This window comes from Pholis gunnellus (assembly GCF_910591455.1).
Source record: "Pholis gunnellus genome assembly, chromosome: 8".
Taxonomy (NCBI): domain Eukaryota; kingdom Metazoa; phylum Chordata; class Actinopteri; order Perciformes; family Pholidae; genus Pholis; species Pholis gunnellus.
In genome coordinates, this window is record NC_136534.1 from 22,464,359 (window position 1) to 22,481,298 (window position 16,940).

Consider the following 16,940-nt stretch of genomic DNA (forward strand, 5'->3'; position numbering starts at 1 on the left):
TAAAGTATATAAATGTACCTAAAAGATGTAACTACAGTTGACTTACCTTCCATCTATAAGAACGATGCAGTCAGCAGCCTTCAGAATGAACATACAGTTGAATCAAGACCTTTCTAAAACAGTTTTGACAAAACCTGAACATAATAATCTTCATGAAGCAAAGACTTATTGCAGGACTGTGTGTATACTGGCAACTGAGTGTGTTGATGTTTGATTATTTTAAAACAGCCCAGTCTAACACACTGAGCCTTATAGACATTTATACACATTATCAAAGATGTATTCTTTCCAGAGCCGTTCATTTATTTTGAGATGAATCTTTATTGATCCCCTTGGGGAAATACTGTACATTGTAAGCATTTGACTTATTAGTTTAGGCCTCATTCAGGCAATGTGTGTGTAGTTTATCTTCATCAAAAAGTAAAGGCAAAGTAGAAACACGGCAAATAGAAAATGTTCAGTTATGCATAAAAAAAAAAAATCATAGAAAGGTGATGGGAAAATCACACACATCCACATAACATATGGCAAGTTATCCAATGCTGAAGCCGTGTTTATGTTTGCTTGATGGAAAGAGACATAGTTAGGTACATTGGAATGGTTCATTGCAGGGAAATCAAGCCATAAAAACACACAAAACCTGCATTGACTAAATAAAAAGTGGAACACATAACGTACAGTACGTGAGAATGCATGCCGGCTTAGGACCATTCCCTGCAATGCAATATACATTCATTGTGATTAGTACATTTAAATTCCTCCAAACCAACTGACGGGAACATTTCTTATTCCTCTTGCAGGGAATCAGATGGGACATTTAGGCTGCTTCCTTTGGACACAACAACAGGAACAAATCCTCCTGCTGTTTTGTTGAGAATGCAGTAATCACTACAGAAACATGGTGGTGGAGTGTCATCAACAGGACTGTTTGGTAAACTACACTCTGGGCTTTGGTTTGGATCCAAAAAGCTGCAGCCAGAATCTACACTGCTGATGTTGAAGAAATCTTCAGGTAGAGTGGAGTCAAGTGCTACCTCTTCAATGCCAACACCCCAGACAGAGCAAGGGAGCCGTGTGTAAGAGGTTTCCCCTGGATAAACCATAGCTAAAGGCGGGGAGGCCTCATGTATCGCGGGTAAGCCCACATAGGAGGTTTGACATTGATTTAAGGCCAGTTGTACTGTCGGGTTGTAGAAGACCTGGTTCTCCTCTGGGTCCTTTGTAACGGGTCTCGGCACAACAATCACAGCATCGGTTGTCAAGATCTCCTCAGTTTTGAATGTTAGCACAAATTTACCTTGAGGTGAAAGCCATTCCTGCAAATTCAGAAGCATTGAAATACATTACATTCTCTGTAGCACATGTTACACACAACATACGCCGATATGCTAAAAGTAATTACTGCTGTGTGTTATTCACCTTTGATAAATTGGATCATTTCAGCACAGAGGATGAGTCCTAATGATCCCCGGCTGACTTTTCATCCTGGTCAAATTTTAATTTTGTTGAAAACTTTTGCCCACTTTTAGTGTTTTGAACGGTGTGTTTGGCTAACCGCTAAAGAAACTACTAGTACACACACCGCTGTACCTCCCCACAAATCAGCTGCTGCTAATCGGGCAGAACAGCTTGGTGAGTTTAAATTTGTTTTTAGCAACATTGTGTGAAATGCATTATACAATGCCTTTGAGACGATTGCTTGCATACTGTACATCTCAGCTTGTTTTTGAGTTAGAATGAAGTGTGTTTGACGATGCTTTACAGCGCTGGTTGGAGTCTTTTAATCAAACTTTACAGCGGTGGTCGTTGCGGACACTGGCAGAGATCCACACTCTACTGAGTGCACCTTTCTAGTTACTTATGTGTTGTGCTTTCCTTTTGCACTTTGCATCAAATAAATAACACAACAAGACAGAGAGAGCACAAGAGGACATCGCCACCTCACCTGGAGATTGCCTCCATGTTGTTGAAACAGAGGTTGGAAGAAAGGGGCTGGCGTCGGTGTGTGGGACAGAGTTTTTATCTTCATTCTGTAGTACAAATCAAATAACATTTTACTCGTCATACTTTTGCTCATTCAGAGCAGATCATGTTGATTATGATTATCTTAAATGTACCTTTTGAAACAACATTTCCAAAATACAGATGAATTACCTTACAGCAGGCCTGTAGAGTAAAAACAGCATGACTCCAACAGCCGCACACACTGGGCCCAGAGATTTCATCAAAATGACTAACGTGTTATCTTCTTCTTCTTCTTCTTCTTCTTCTTCTTCTTCTGAGAAAGTGTAGTGAAATAAGACAGAATTTGTGAGTCATACTGCAGAGATGACAGTAATTATATTAGGTGGCTGATGAATTATTAGTATTATTCTACGAAGGTGGTGATTAATAAATAAAAAAAAGAGTGGAGGGGGGGGGGTTGTTTGATCTTTGAGCCTCTGACTCAAGTCATTCATACAATATGCAACACTTGTTCTTTATGACACTGAGACACAAAGGTACAACAATAACTCACACTGCACAACAGCAGACTTTACATATGTATATCGTTATTGTCAGTCAGTGCCATGAAGCCTCGTACTAAAGAAGAAACAGTGGCATTTACCTTCTCCTGCTTTATTTTTCCAGCATGTCGATGAACTCCATTTACTCCAAGTTCCATTAAAATCTTCTCGATTTGGTTTAGATCTCACTTTAATGCAATAAGGAGTATGTGGTTTAAGTTCTGACCTTGGAATCCATTCAGACCTCTCGAGTGATTGGAGAGTCTGAGGAAAAGTTGAAACAATCAAAGAAACGATTATTGTTCGATCTTATTATGGCAAAACGTGTTGATTCAAAGTATGGATCTTTATTCAAAAGAGTGGATCTTACTTTGCTCTCAGTGCTTTGAGATGTTTGAAGTAAGAGTTCGTAGTGAGGGACACCTTTGAGGTACTTGTGGTCTTCATACCCACTTTTCCAAGTGACGTTGACGGTCACTGGTGTTTCTTCAATCTGAGGTTGATGCGGTGGTTTCAGCTGAACTGATCACAAACATTTATCAAAGCATGTCAACATATGTGAAAATCCTTTCCAACACAAACAGCACATTTTGCAAAAGCATAACCTAATGTTTGCTATTTAGTATCTCTCCTGATTAATAAATGTACTGTACTTTGGAAATATCCTAGTTTCTTCAAACGTGTGATTTTATAGATACAGAATGATGCACACACGTCTGCAGACATGCATGCAAACCAACACACATCTAAGCCACTCAGACACACTCAGTTATTGATGACAATGAATGCATGCTTACTGTTATGTCGTGGTATGAAATCATTTGCTACATCATGACAGGCAGATTTATGACAAAGCTTTATGTCATAAAAAACATCGCCTGAAATCCATTGTTTCGTCAAATTGCAGACACAGCTGTAACTGTGATTCATCACCACGAGTGGACAGGAAAAGACCTCCCTAAATTAAAAACACAACAACAGAAAATTACCGTTTGTTTGTGTGGCACAGACACAAACATTCATTTCTAAAAGAAGAAATGGACATTTTCATTTATTCATATAATGCAAGAAATAAAATTACCCTTCGAATTCAGTGAATTTCAGGCTGTAGGTGGTGTTGGACTGTCCTGCGGGATTACCAATGATATTCAAGACGCAGGTAATCGTGTCCCAATAGGCAGTCACACATGAAAAGCCATCAACTACAGTATGGAAGTGGGAGGAAAAGATTATTGTCATGTACATGTTGACACAATTTATGATCTTTACATAACAACGGCAATACAACATATTCAAATTGATTTACTCAAAGAAAGAATGATCCAGGGGTGGAAGAAGTATTTAGATCCTTAACTAAAGCAGAAATAAGTTATATTATTAGATATTTACAGATATTTAAGTATCATTTTACTGCTGTAGCTGGTTAAGGTGGAGCTAGTTTTAACTACTTCTGGTGGTTCCCAAGATAGGGATCTGGCACCGTCTGCAAGATCACAAGAACAATCTGAGGGGCAGTGAAATGATTGAAGGGATGGGACAAAACAAAAAGCATATTTGTGCTACACATAAAAAAAAGACTGAATGATTTTACCTCTTTGGGCCCTGAGCAGTTATTTGTTAAGTTATTAAATGAAACAACTCACAGTGATCTGAAATTTGACAGGGTGCCCCATCGACACACTGCTTTTCAAAGCTGTCACAAGCCAAACAGGTCGGAGCCTCTGGTTTGATCTCTAACAATGTGAAGCATTTTATAAACTCATATGCTTTTTAAAGTAAAATCGGCAAAGTAACCAGCAACTTCAGCTGTCAGATCAGTGAAGTGGAGTAAAAAGTACAACATTTCTCTTATTGTAATATAGATATTATGTTAAATAACTTAGCTCAGGCAAAGTACCTCAAAGTTGTTCTGTAAATGTACTTTTGTTACTTTCCACCACTGGCGTAATCAAAACTTTACTCAAATGTTAATCACAGACAGATGAGATAACATGCATTTCGACTTGACATTTCCATAGTTTGACATTTCCCTTGAACCTCCTACGGTGGGCACACTTATTCATACAAAGGAAGTAATTTGACCACATGAACACTGGCAACAAGATGAGATAAGTCGGAAGGTGCCTTATTAAAGAATTTCCCACAGAAGAAGTTCAGAGCAAAACGTGTGTGTGTGTGTGTGTGAGCTGTACCTCTGATGCAGCTGGTCACTGCCAGGATGCTGGAGCAACAGCACACGAACAGCAGCCGCAGACCCTTCATGACTCCATGGATACGAGTATCACACTGTGGAGAAAACATTTGTATTATATCTACCTTGCTTCTGTAATACTGGACATTTATCATTCCAGTCCAACATGAATTCTCTTTCTGTAATATACTATTATGATATGCATACAACACAATCAGAAATAAAGCTGTATACCTCAAGTTTACATTATTTGAAAAAAGACCAAAAATATCATTAGTTGCCATGTTTGCTATAATGTGTAGTGAATGGGAAAGTGCTATTACCTCAGGGGCTCTCCTGGTGCTGTTGATGTCTCAGACAGTGAATGAGCGATGGAACTGAGGTTTAACTTATCACTGGTTACATCACAGGAAGTCAGACCTTATACGTCACAGTCTTTTTTTCTTATACCTGTTTGATTTGGTTTCTGGCACCAGCTCTTTCTCTCATAGTGCCAGCAAAACTATTTAGGACTGAAGATAATTCTGTTTCTTTTCCATTTGATGCTGTGCTGTTTGTAATCATGTTTAAGTTGTAATTGTAAGGATTTGAAGAATCAACTTTGTCAAAAACATGTATTCTTGAGATCATGGATATGAGTAGTGGCTGAAGAGGAAGCCTGGCTCTTTTGGCCAGGCTTCCTCTTCTTCACTGGAGGGATAAACATCGTACTTCCAAAAGGCATTTCCTCATTTTAGGGTTTTGATGATGGTGGTGAAGAGCGGTGTCTAATACATTTCCTCAGAATCTCCCATTGTGTAGGTGTTCAGCTGGGTCGAGATCCGGTGACTGAAGTGCATAACACATGATTCACATCATTGTATACTCGTCATCAAACCACACAGTGACCCCTTACGCCTTGTATGGAAACAAATCAGTTTATTGCTTTAGTGTGTCATCTGTCCCCAAATACTGACCACACAGACAGAAGGAAGAAAAAGTAAACATCACGATCAACATGAAAACCCAACGAAACATTTACACTTTAAAAAGGAAATAAACGAAAAGTCATGTTCTCTCCGAAATAACCACTGGACTAATACTACTGTGCAAAGAAGGCAAGCGCATTTCATACCCAAAGGCAACCCAACGTGCTTTACAGATTACACAAGAAACCATTATTAGCATTATTAGTAGACACAATATACAGTTTCAGTTTTCCACAGATGATGCACAACTGTAACTTCCTGTCAATCCTACTGATTCGTGTAGTTTGATCGTCCTCAAAGCTTTGATGACATCAAGTGTTGGATGTCTTGTATCTTTCTCCAGCTGAAAAAGGACGAGGCTGCGATAATTATATTTGCTCCATCGAACCCGACAGTTGAAATGAATGGAAAAGTTGGCTCCGTGCCACAGTAACCTTTGACAGCACAAGGTGTTATTCAATCCTGTTATTATCAGTTGACAAGCAAAATCAACCCCTTTCTGTCGGCCTGGAGAATAATATTAATACCGTCATTTCATCCCATCTGTATTACCAGAAATCAATATTTGTCATTCAGCAAAAAAGCTCTAAATTGTCTACAATTAGTCCAAAATGCTGCTCGAGAATATCTCATGTCAAGCATCTCTTCGCTGGCTTGCCATTGAGTCCAAAATACATTTAAAAATTCTAGTAATCACTTACAACAATAAATGGATTTGCCCAAAGCTATGTTTCTGATCTGCTCAGCCCATGTGTACAAAGGTGTGCACTCAGTTCAGCAGAAAAGGCTCTTCTCACAGTTCCTACAGTAAGTCTAGACTCGCAACCAAAAGTGCGGTTATCTATATGAAAAGAGTAGGCTGGTCTCCACCTGCAACAAGAAGGGATCGCTGTCATTTGTGTCCACAAATGTCTTCTATTCACATCTTCTCAACTTGAAAACCGGACCAGATCTCAGGCCTGTTCCAATTACCTCTCGGACAAATACTTGGGAAGACTCTCATCCCATCGGGTGAATTGAAACTTGTAATTTGGACCCTCTCAGAGCGACCTGTAACTGTTACTGATGCGGTTTGTATGTGATTATGTGTGAGTGGCTGTGCTTTGTCTATTCTTATCTCTCCTGCAGTACTCAGATCTCTCTCAAAAGAGATCTTCATCTCAAGGTGACTACCTTAAATAAAGGTTACAATAATGTTGTTCTGTATGTCGGGTTTGTATATAATATATATAACATGTCTTAAAAGGTTAGACACCAACATGCGGACATGTGTGGTTCCATCAAATAGCAACATATCCTTTGGGTCAAGGACAAAACAAGAGGACCTCTGGAGCTCATTATCTGGAGTTCGCTCAGGGCAACATGAACAGGTCGAGGAATGATTTGGTGGGAACCTTACAAGCTGCAATTTCTTCATTGTCGATGTGCTAAAACAACAAAATAACAAAAACGTAGCAGCTACAGCTGTTTTAAGTCAAAGTCACGTCACAAGTCTCGCAAATAAAATGTCTTTCAAGTTTCTGAGTGCTGACTATTACATTTAAATAGTTTTTTCCACAGTACTGTCATTTTTTTTTTACACAACCGCTTAAGTTACGTCACTTGGATGTCTGACCTTCACTGTGCAGAATGCTATATGTGCAGATTTTGGCACCAGAAGGCTATTTCCTGGTTACTTAAGCTCTATGTTACCTTAGATTTTATTCAAAGGGTCAAAAACTAATAGTTTTTATTCATTAACTACTGATTGGTGTAGGCTAATAGAAGTAATTGTTTTCTTAATAAATTAAAATTGTATTGTACAGATGATAACAATTTCCTCCAACTATGCTCTTTTTACTGATGATGAAGTTGCAACAGGATGGACGGTTACAGTGGTTACTGAGAAAAAGCATGTGCTAGGAAAACATTATCTGACATCTTGATAAGGTAGCATGCATGCCGGTGCTGCAGTACAAGCCAATGCCGCGTGCATGACCATGAGAATAGGAAGCTGTACATACAGCGACAAAAAGAAAATAAAGAAATCATCCTCCAGCAGTACGAATCAAGGCCATATTTTCTTGCCTTGGTGCATGTCTAGAGAGCGCGACGACCCCTCCCTTCCACTTGGGGTCTGAGTCCTGTTTGTCTTTCGACACCTCAGCCTGGTGGAGTTCCAGCTACAAAGTCTCTCCACCTGAACATGTATGCCTCCTCTTCCTTGGCTGACACGGTTGCTGTTTAGTTTAGTTTGTTTCAGGCTTTGTTTGTTTCGTTTAGTTAAATGTTATCCTTTAAATAAATGTGTTTATTTATTACTTTTACACTCGTCTGGTCTCCCATTTACGTTGCAGCCTCTGAGCCGGGTCGTAATAAGAGTCTGCAGCGTCCCAATAACAATGATGGACTTCCCAGTGCTTTATTATGATCTACTAATGAATTGATTCTTTTTTCCTGTCTTTAAATTGTCAATTAATGATGGTCTGATCTGTAAGTAAGTCAACAACAACAAATATAATTGTTATTTTTGCACAATCCAGTCTCAATAAATGTCATCGCTGTCTCTCTCTCTCCAATCAAATCTCTGTCTCCCATCCTTTTAAACTGTCTTTAAAGCAAACAAACATAATAACAAATGTTTTTAAAAACAAGGAAACCTGATTATTTACAAATTACAAAGTGCACAACTAAAACATTTCAAGATTAACAGAATATACAGGATTACTGATCGCGTCAGCGAATCAGCGGCGATAATCACGGCGTTTCATGGAGTTCGGTCTCTGAGTTGCTGAAGTCGTCTTCGTTAGTGCTACATATCATCCACTGCTTGACGTAGTTAGAATTCAAGCTTTTGTGCTCGTGGAATAAATCAGAGTGCATCTGCTCTGCTGCGTTTGAGTCTGAGGCTCGAGGGCTGCCGCACTCTCCAAAACCACTGTCAATAGTGTCCAAGTCCACGTGAGGGTAGCCGTCTTCTGACTGCTCGTTTGAGGAGAACGAGTCGAGTGACACCCTCTCCGGTTCATTGAGCTGGGCATGTGGCTGAAAGTTTATATTTTCCATTGACAAGTTATTCAATATTTGGTTTTCATGTTGTGGTAATACCCCACTTTGCCTATGAGGTCCCTCTAAATCATAACCAGCATGTTCTCTGTTGTCTTCCTCAAATGAACCAAAGCGTTCTCCAGCTTGGTAACTTCTGAGGGTGTTTACAGAGCTCTGTGACACGACTTCCTCCTCAAACTCCTCTTCTCCAGAGAGAGTCACAGTGTGGATGGAGACGTGTCCGGTGGAGTGTCCGGTGCCCTGTGAGCTGCCACCGTCCTGGAAGAACAGCAGCGAGTTGCTGTGAGGCTGCAGCGGGTGGAGGAATTGACCGCCCTGTTTCACCTCGTTGACCTCGCCGTAGCATTGTTTCTCGTTGTTCCATTGAAGGACGTCGTGCTGCTTCTCGCTCATCGTCTGAGCGTGTGAGTTGATCTTCAGGTAATCGTACTCGCTGAATACGGGCTTCACCCACTCCTGCAACAGAACAAGTGGAAAACATGAATCTGGAATATTAGCTTACATAAATGGCAACACAGGCCAATACATATTTAGAGCAACAGTTCTCGCTGAGGGTTTGATATACGGTTAAAACCACTCTCACATCTGTACGGTGAATATGGAAGCCGGAGCCGGCAGGGTTACTTTAGCATGGAGTCAGGAGGCAGGGAGGAACTGTTAGCCTGGCTCTTGGGCTGATCATGCATTAGTTCTAGCACGCAACTCACACTTTGGCCATTATTATACACCTCATCAAAGGAGAGAACCTACTCTTTATCTAATCTTCTTTTCAGTATGTTTTACTCACTAATACTGCTTGTTTGAAGTGTGAAACATTATTACTTGGGGATTTTCAGCAGGATCCATCAGAACATTAATCTACGATTGTACGATATACATCTAATAATTAGCCCAGTGCAGACACAACATGACACTGAAGTAAAGGAAAATAATCCATGGGGTGCCTGACGTCAGTTCAAATGAATATCTTGTATATATTTTTGGAATAACAATAAAAGGCTCTAACCTTGGATTGAATACATTGCTATTTTAGGCATGAAACAAGATGATTTTCAGAGTTTAGCTGTCAAATAAAACGCGAGCAGACTGCAAGGATTCAGCCCCTTTTTATGTTTTGTGCTCAATTAAGAAGTAATATTGTACAAATCTCCCCACAAATCTGCATGGCAGCATGCTACTGAAATGTGAACCGTCTGCAGCCGCATAAAGCCTCCATTCAGCAAGGTGATGGCCAGATAAGCCTAAATCTTTTTCTTCATGCAAAGGCCACCACATCCTGAGGTACGGAGCTCAGCATCACCCAATTGTCTCTGATCCGCTGAGAAAGCCTAAGCAGTCTGCGCCGCAAGAGTGAGATAGCGCAGTCAAAACTAGAACAATGCTTTCAAAAAGAACTGGTACAGTCTGCTGCAGTGATCCCGAAGATGTGATATGAAGTACAAAAAAACAGCGTCGAGAGTAACAAGGATTATACTTTGCCTGTCACAAAGCACAAAGCACTGCAGCCATGTTGTTTCACTCTATCACCTATTTTCGCACCAGATTTAGAATGATGTAAATTCTACGTTTACAAATGACATACATGCTGCAAACTAAAAGAATTAAGTAAATTAAAATCCAGTTTGATGAATTTGAGAGTGCATTATCAGCACTCTATCACTATCTTTGGAGGACTGGTGGAAAATTGCCTAAACACAGAGGACTAAATCTCATATCTGTCATAAATACATGAAAATAGTTTGATGACAGATGGAGATTAGTTCAAATTCTGACAAAGGTTGAGCAGCATCGGCACCGTCTACCTAAAGTAAACTCCTTTGGAGCAGATTGCAGTCTAAAGTCCACTAATTAAGTCTTCAAAAAGGCATACGTGGTTATCAATGACCTGACAAACGTCCTCAATAAACTAATGTCATCACATATATGTTTTTATCGTTTGCATTGAAAACTAGTAGAAACAAGTTACATTTTCTTCCAGAAGTCACAAGACTTGTGAACAGAGGAGGTAAAACTCTGTGCATATATTAGATAAAACATGCACTTTCTGACATTTGTGCCACAGACATTATCTCATTAAATCATATTTTAAAAGAATTGCGCATTCACATTTTATTTCTGTCTTCTTATGTTCGCAAACAAGCTCGCAAAGACCCATGAGGGACATAGTATTTTGAATTGAATCTAATTAGTGCACAAAATGTTCCTCATTTAGCCCAGTTTAGCACATTATGCAGAGCGATAAAGGAAAGCAGTGCTAAATAAAGCACAACTGTTTCCTTTTCTCTCTAGTACTTCCTGATCTCCGTGTTGTTTGCAGCAGCAGCGCCCTCTGCACGACCAACATTTGTAACTGCACACAGATCTCAAGCTGCTGGGTTTTTTGAGCTTGAAATGGTTCACGCAGAACTAACAATATCCCCATATTTGTTGACAGAATACAGATGATTTAGAGGGACCTCATAGGCAAAGCTGGTCTCATAAGACCAGGAGAAGATTACCTCAAAAAGCAATATGATACCAGACAACATCTACAGTACATCCCTCACTATACTGACATTATTGTGATACACTATATAAAACAGCAACACTCAAATCTGCAGCTGCAAGTTGGTGAAAAGTCTTTTTAGTTTGTTTGAAACCTTGAAAACCTGATTTTGTCTCCTGGGTTTCGACTGCTTAACAGCTGTTCTTTATTGACTGTAACTAACTGTATTAACTGTACAGCATTTGTGTATCTATCTTTCTTCAACTTTTTAACTTTTACCATTCTTGGTTTTACCGCGCTGCATCAGTCAAATCCCAGTGAACATTGCACATTTGGTGAATAAAGCCATTCTGATTTATTGGACACTTCTGCCGAGTAGATGCTCAGTCACTTTAATCATGTTTGTTCATTTTAGAATAATTGTATACCAAACATATTTCGAGGTACTGTTAGATAAGACATTTTGGACATTGTTTTGGGTTTCTTATGCCACGCAAGAGGGAAATTCTACTAGTTCTAGTCCCTTTTGGCTACATAGTCCGACAGAAATCAAAGCTGTGTTCAAATCGCATTATTTTCTTATTTTTACTTTTAATACATTCTGCAGCTGCCCTTAGAAAGAATGCACTGTTGCATGCGCTTTGCATTCAATTGAGACGTACTGTACTACGCCATACCATGGCACCTTAAACTACTTGCTCATATATCTGCTGCTCAAAGGATTGTGGGTCAGAATTGCCAGAAAAGCATGTTGGCTTGCATACTGCTAAATATAAGCTGAGTTAGGACACAGAAATTATTTTTCTGGCATACTAAATCGTATGTTAGTTTGGGTGTTGGAACACACACATGGTCTGCTCTCCATCAGCCTTAACATTAAATTAGCACACATGAATAAAGTGAGTGTGTTTCATTGAAAACAACAATCAGTCTGTTTGTCAAACGGAAGAAGAATTTAAATTAGGGGAATATGGAAAAAAGGTGATGGAAAAGATAATCATAAAAACATTAGCATGTCGAACAAAAACAAGCTTTTCTTTTTCAAGCCAGACACAAAGACAGAGATCTGTACCAGGGGTATTTTCCACTGGGGTGGAAGAGGTCGGGCTGTCATACACACATATCTACCCACAGCATGTCAGACAGATAAAAAACGAAAAACCTCTTGAAGCCCCTGCACACTGAGTCATTCACATCATAAAGGCCCTTAAATGTGAAGTCACGGGAAAGTCCCATCAAGCGGGGTCCAGATGTGCTGAAAGTCCCCACTTGGGCAACACCTGCTGGGTACTTTGGAAATTACACACAAAGCCCAAAAGTTTGTTTTGCTTTCCCTTACCTTAAAGTTCCCTCCGTAGATGAGATCGAGGGGCTTGAAAAACTCCTCCGCCTTGGGGATGAATAGAACCCGTTGGAGTTTTTGCTGCCACCACCTGAAACGCACAGCAAAGAAACAACACAACATCTGTCATTCACTTTTGATGAGGTGATTGTTCCACAGTACAAAGCTGAAGTCGACTAAACTTTGGGATAAAGTTTTTAGTTTATTCAGGTCAAAACTGTCCACATATGTCATTCCCCATTGTTGCAATTAGGTGCTAATTTGCAGTGTTAGTTTTCACCCATTTGGCTCCACTGGCAAGAAAAAGAGTATCTATAAGTCAGAAATAAACACTCAGTTGCCAATAGTGGTGTCCCCGATTGGGAATTTACATAGTCAAATCCGATTGGTCAAGTCTCACCTATCATCGACTGATCTTCAAATCTTTTATTTGTGCTTTCTTATTCAACCTTTGTGTATCTATAAAAAAAATAAGGATGCTAATTTTAGTTCCCCCCCCCCCCCTGAAAATAGCATGCTCTCGTTAAACGATAAGATGACTTAAGGGCGGCTGTGGGTGAAGTGCTAACAAGCCGCCCAGCTGCAACCATAAACAATACATAAACAGGTTCAATCAATCATTCAGCGCCAGCTGCAGTGTATGCGCAACACAGGCAACTGTCCCCAGTTCACCCGTCTGAGGAGAGTCAGCAGCCACGACGCGTGCATGTCTGGGATTCAACTCCACGGTTCATTTTGGAGGCTGCAGTTTGTGGTGAAGTTGAACTGAGGCGTTTCTAGTTCTTTGTCTACACTCGTTGATATAACAGCAGTTGACAAAATATTGAGAAACGTCTGGAAGCATAACACAATACAATCAAGCAGCACCACAAAACAAACAGACAACAGTGTCGGCGCCTGAGTTGCGCTTGTGCTCTTTCTTGTCACTGTGTGCTGTTAATAAGTGAGGTGTCAGCTCTCACACTGATGCTCTGCATGACTTCCTATGTCTGCTAGCCATTTCAGTGCAAAGTGCCGCTGCACGTACAGCAGCGGTGGTTTCTGTATATGTGGGAGGTAATGCCAGGAAAGCGTAGATCGAAGCAGTGAGAAGCTTTTGCTAATCATTTACTGGAAGACAAAGCGTTGCTGACCTTAGGACCCTGCTTGCTTTCTTTCAAGCTTTGCCAAGTTCTTTTTCTGTGCAATGAATGTAGATTCAATTAATTGAAAATTAAAAAGGAAATGTAACCTTTAAATATGATTTGCTTTTATTTTTATAATGATAATAGTTGGTTCAGTCCAAAAAATCCATTTCTACAAGCTTCTCCAAAAAACTAGAACTAATCACTGAACATGGAGACCCACCAGTTTCACAACCGATGAATACGGCTTTTGAGTCGGCGTGGTAAACGCCATTAAGTTGCAAACCCGACTGTATTTTGAGAATTATGGAAAAGTGGACCGCTTAGAATTGTTAATCAAGAGAAATGTTGACAAGTTATCAAGGCTCTGCTGGTAGCTCAGCACCAACAGCCCAAGACTCAAGGCTCAGAAAAGGAACAGGGTCAGATCTGCATACTTGAAGGAAAAGAAAGTGTTTTCAGTACTCACGGTTTTTTATAATAACCCAGCAACAGAACGAGGACAAGAATGACGGACAGGGTGACGTACCACCAAAGTCCATTAATTCCTGTAAAGGAGACATAACGTATCAATTATGTACCGACAGAAACGATATGGTTCCTGTTTCTGAAATGTTGATATGAAGGATCGATGCAGAAACACATACTAAAAATAACATCTGTGACTATGAGACCAAAGTTGATTATTTCATGGCTCCAGGCCAGAAGGTGCACTGATCTTCTACCTTCATGCTCTAATCCTCTAATCCGCCATTGAGCAGTGGAACTCCACTCGCTCCATGGACCGAGATACGGGTTCTCAGGACACATTTTGGCCTGAACATCCACGGTGTAGATGACGTGCGGCTGCAGATTCGTTTGGTCTAACAGAGCCTTCTTCTCTGTCACAAAAAGGGAAAGAGCTGGATCCTGCAAGAAAGGAAATAAAAGCAAAACAAAATCTTTGGATGGGTGTCGTGAGCAGAGGCAACTGACAATAATAAGCTGCGACAGCCTCTTGATTTTGTGTTGGTGTTTTTGCTCACATATTACCTTCGAAAACTCTTTGTTGTCTCTCACGCGCACCCTGTATGTGAGACAATCATCTTGGTTGCTGTGGTCCCAGGTGATGTTGTAGAATATGTCGGTCTTTGTCACACGAACATTGACAGGAGGCGAAGGTTTCACTGTGAAAGTGAAGTCCCAAAGGGACCAGGGGGGACATTATGAAAGTGAAAATGTATGCCAACAATACTCTACACCACTACAGGCAGTTGAACCTTATTTTTAGCTATTGTCTTAGTCTGGAGGGTAAAGCAGGTGGTTGGAAGTTTGCTGCCAAACGACAATTTAGGTATGCAGGGGAAGTTTGTCAGTACGATTCTTGTCATCTCTGAATTCTCTGAACTTTCAAACCAAACAGAAAATGGTTTGCTGTACAGTGTATGTGATGGCTGTACTCAACAAGAGGGAAAGTGTTTTACAATTGTTTAAGCTGTGTAAAATATGCACACTGGAAGACTTAAAAGAACTTAACATGTAACTTCTTACTCATCATTTTTACACACATCTTCATGTTACTAGAATTAAAGGGATGTGATTGCTCCCTGACCTCTTTTCATTTCTGTGTTATCCTCGGATTGCTATCTGTTCAGCAGAAATGACGAATACAGAAATGTCAAACTTCTCAGTGATTATCAGTTTAACTTACCCACATCAGCCAGAGCCCATTCGGGTGACACACTGGCATTCACTTGATCGCCCTGTTGACTGGCTGTCGCGGTACACATGGTTTCAAGGAATGCAACTTCTTCAAGCATCTCCGGATACATTACGCACCAGGATTGAGGGGGTTTGACTTCACAGCTTCCAGAAACCGCGAGTTCTTCATAACTACAACAGATAAACAGCAGTGTGATATTATCAATAATATCCTGTGACCTCAGACGACATCTCAGCACCCGAGGTTGGAGTTTCCATGCGATTGTTTTAGAGCAGCACTAACGCAAGTCAGTTCTATGAAAAGCTCCATTTCACATTACGAATGTCTATTTAGAGCAAAAATACAGCAGAGAGACAAAATCAAATTCATGGCATACTTTCATGTTTTAATAAATAACAATCAGTAGCATGTCGATTGTTATTGCATTTTTTTAAACTCTCAAACATCAATATCAATTGGGTCTACTCCTTCCACCAACGACCATAAAATATGAGATACATTTCCCATCATGGCCTCAGTGAAGGATGTTTGTATTGAAATCATTCTGATGGGCAACGCTGTGAGGAAAGTGCTATAAAGACAACCAATGAAATCTCTTCATTACATCAAAGCAACTGTTCTGAAGCAACTCCATTGTCAAAAGATGGCCGAAAGTTGCCCACAAGGCAATAACAACTGACGAAGGATTAAGAAAAGAAAAGAAAAACTAATTCAATCAAAATGTTACCAATATTATTAAGAGCAAAATATTCAAATTTACCAAACTCGGGAATCAGAATAAACAGCTAGCTCACTAACATTTGAGTAAAAGTTAGCGGGGCTATGATGAAGCCGCTTCCTGTAATGCGTCAACATAAAGCGTATTCATTAACAGCGACGCTACAGACGGCTCGTACCTGCACATCACCGTGAGGAGGCCGGAATATGTCGGCACAGAGCCTGAGCAGGAACAGTTCACAGAAACCGTGTAGTCCGTTGTGCAGGTGACATTGCAAGACGTGACTGCAGCAGAAAAAAAGAAGTGCAGTCAGTTATAATTGTATTTACCACATTTAACATTAATGCTGTACGACCGTCTAATCCATTAACTGTATTTGTTTACCAAACCAATCTCACTCAAGAGAAGTAATTTAATTTAAAAGGGAAACTTGGCCGAGGCCACAAGCATCAAGACAATCACACAACAATGTACAAGAGTAAAAATATCTTAAAATCAGTACATTATTGTGGAGAATTACCTTTAGAAATACATACAAGACCACAAAAGATGGTGAATAGATAAGCACACTTACCACCGTGAACATACAAAGCGAGGTCCCACAGCAACAATAGGAGCCCCGGTTTGAGAGCCATGGGGACGACCCACTGTTATCAGCTGCTGGTTAGAAGGAAATACAGCAGCTGAAACTAAATATAGACACAACTGTTAGAGATGTTTCTTCTAGTAAGAGAATAAAAAATGAAACACTGAGAGAAAACGAAAAGATTCAGCCTTTCTATGGGAATTTGCTGCTAAACGGCTCGTTTGATATCAACTTCACAACAGCTCCAAAATCTAAAATAAACTTCATTA

The 16,940-nt window shown here is 40.1% G+C and overlaps 2 protein-coding genes across 2 annotated transcripts; both read right to left on the reverse strand.

Moving 5' to 3' along the window:
- Positions 1 to 553: 553 nt before the first annotated feature.
- Positions 554 to 4,769, reverse strand: LOC306699721 (uncharacterized protein; the record flags this gene model as incomplete). The annotated part of the gene is made up of 5 exons (XM_079164442.1): positions 554 to 1,316; positions 1,946 to 2,030; positions 2,734 to 2,771; positions 2,878 to 3,029; positions 4,700 to 4,769. 5 exons carry the CDS (start codon positions 4,767 to 4,769, stop codon positions 786 to 788), a joined length of 876 nt encoding a protein of 291 aa, XP_079020568.1. The 3' UTR covers positions 554 to 785.
- A 3,142-nt stretch (positions 4,770 to 7,911) lies between these two features.
- On the reverse strand, positions 7,912 to 16,337 carry il21r.1 (interleukin 21 receptor, tandem duplicate 1). Its single transcript, XM_079164443.1, has 7 exons — positions 16,264 to 16,337; positions 15,356 to 15,537; positions 14,698 to 14,831; positions 14,391 to 14,574; positions 14,135 to 14,213; positions 12,539 to 12,632; positions 7,912 to 9,170 (listed from the first exon to the last, which is right to left on the reverse strand). The coding sequence occupies exons 1-7, from the start codon at positions 16,269 to 16,271 to the stop codon at positions 8,403 to 8,405; spliced, it is 1,449 nt and encodes a 482-aa protein (XP_079020569.1). The 5' UTR covers positions 16,272 to 16,337; the 3' UTR covers positions 7,912 to 8,402.
- Positions 16,338 to 16,940: the final 603 nt, after the last annotated feature.

Coding starts and splice junctions, on each gene's coding strand:
- il21r.1 (XM_079164443.1), bottom strand. Junction 14,575..14,697: donor ACAACAAAGAGTTTTCGAAG/GTAATATGTGAG, acceptor CCTTTCTTGCAG/GATCCAGCTCTTTCCCTTTT. Junction 9,171..12,538: donor TCTACGGAGGGAACTTTAAG/GTAAGGGAAAGC, acceptor GTTCTGTTGCAG/GAGTGGGTGAAGCCCGTATT.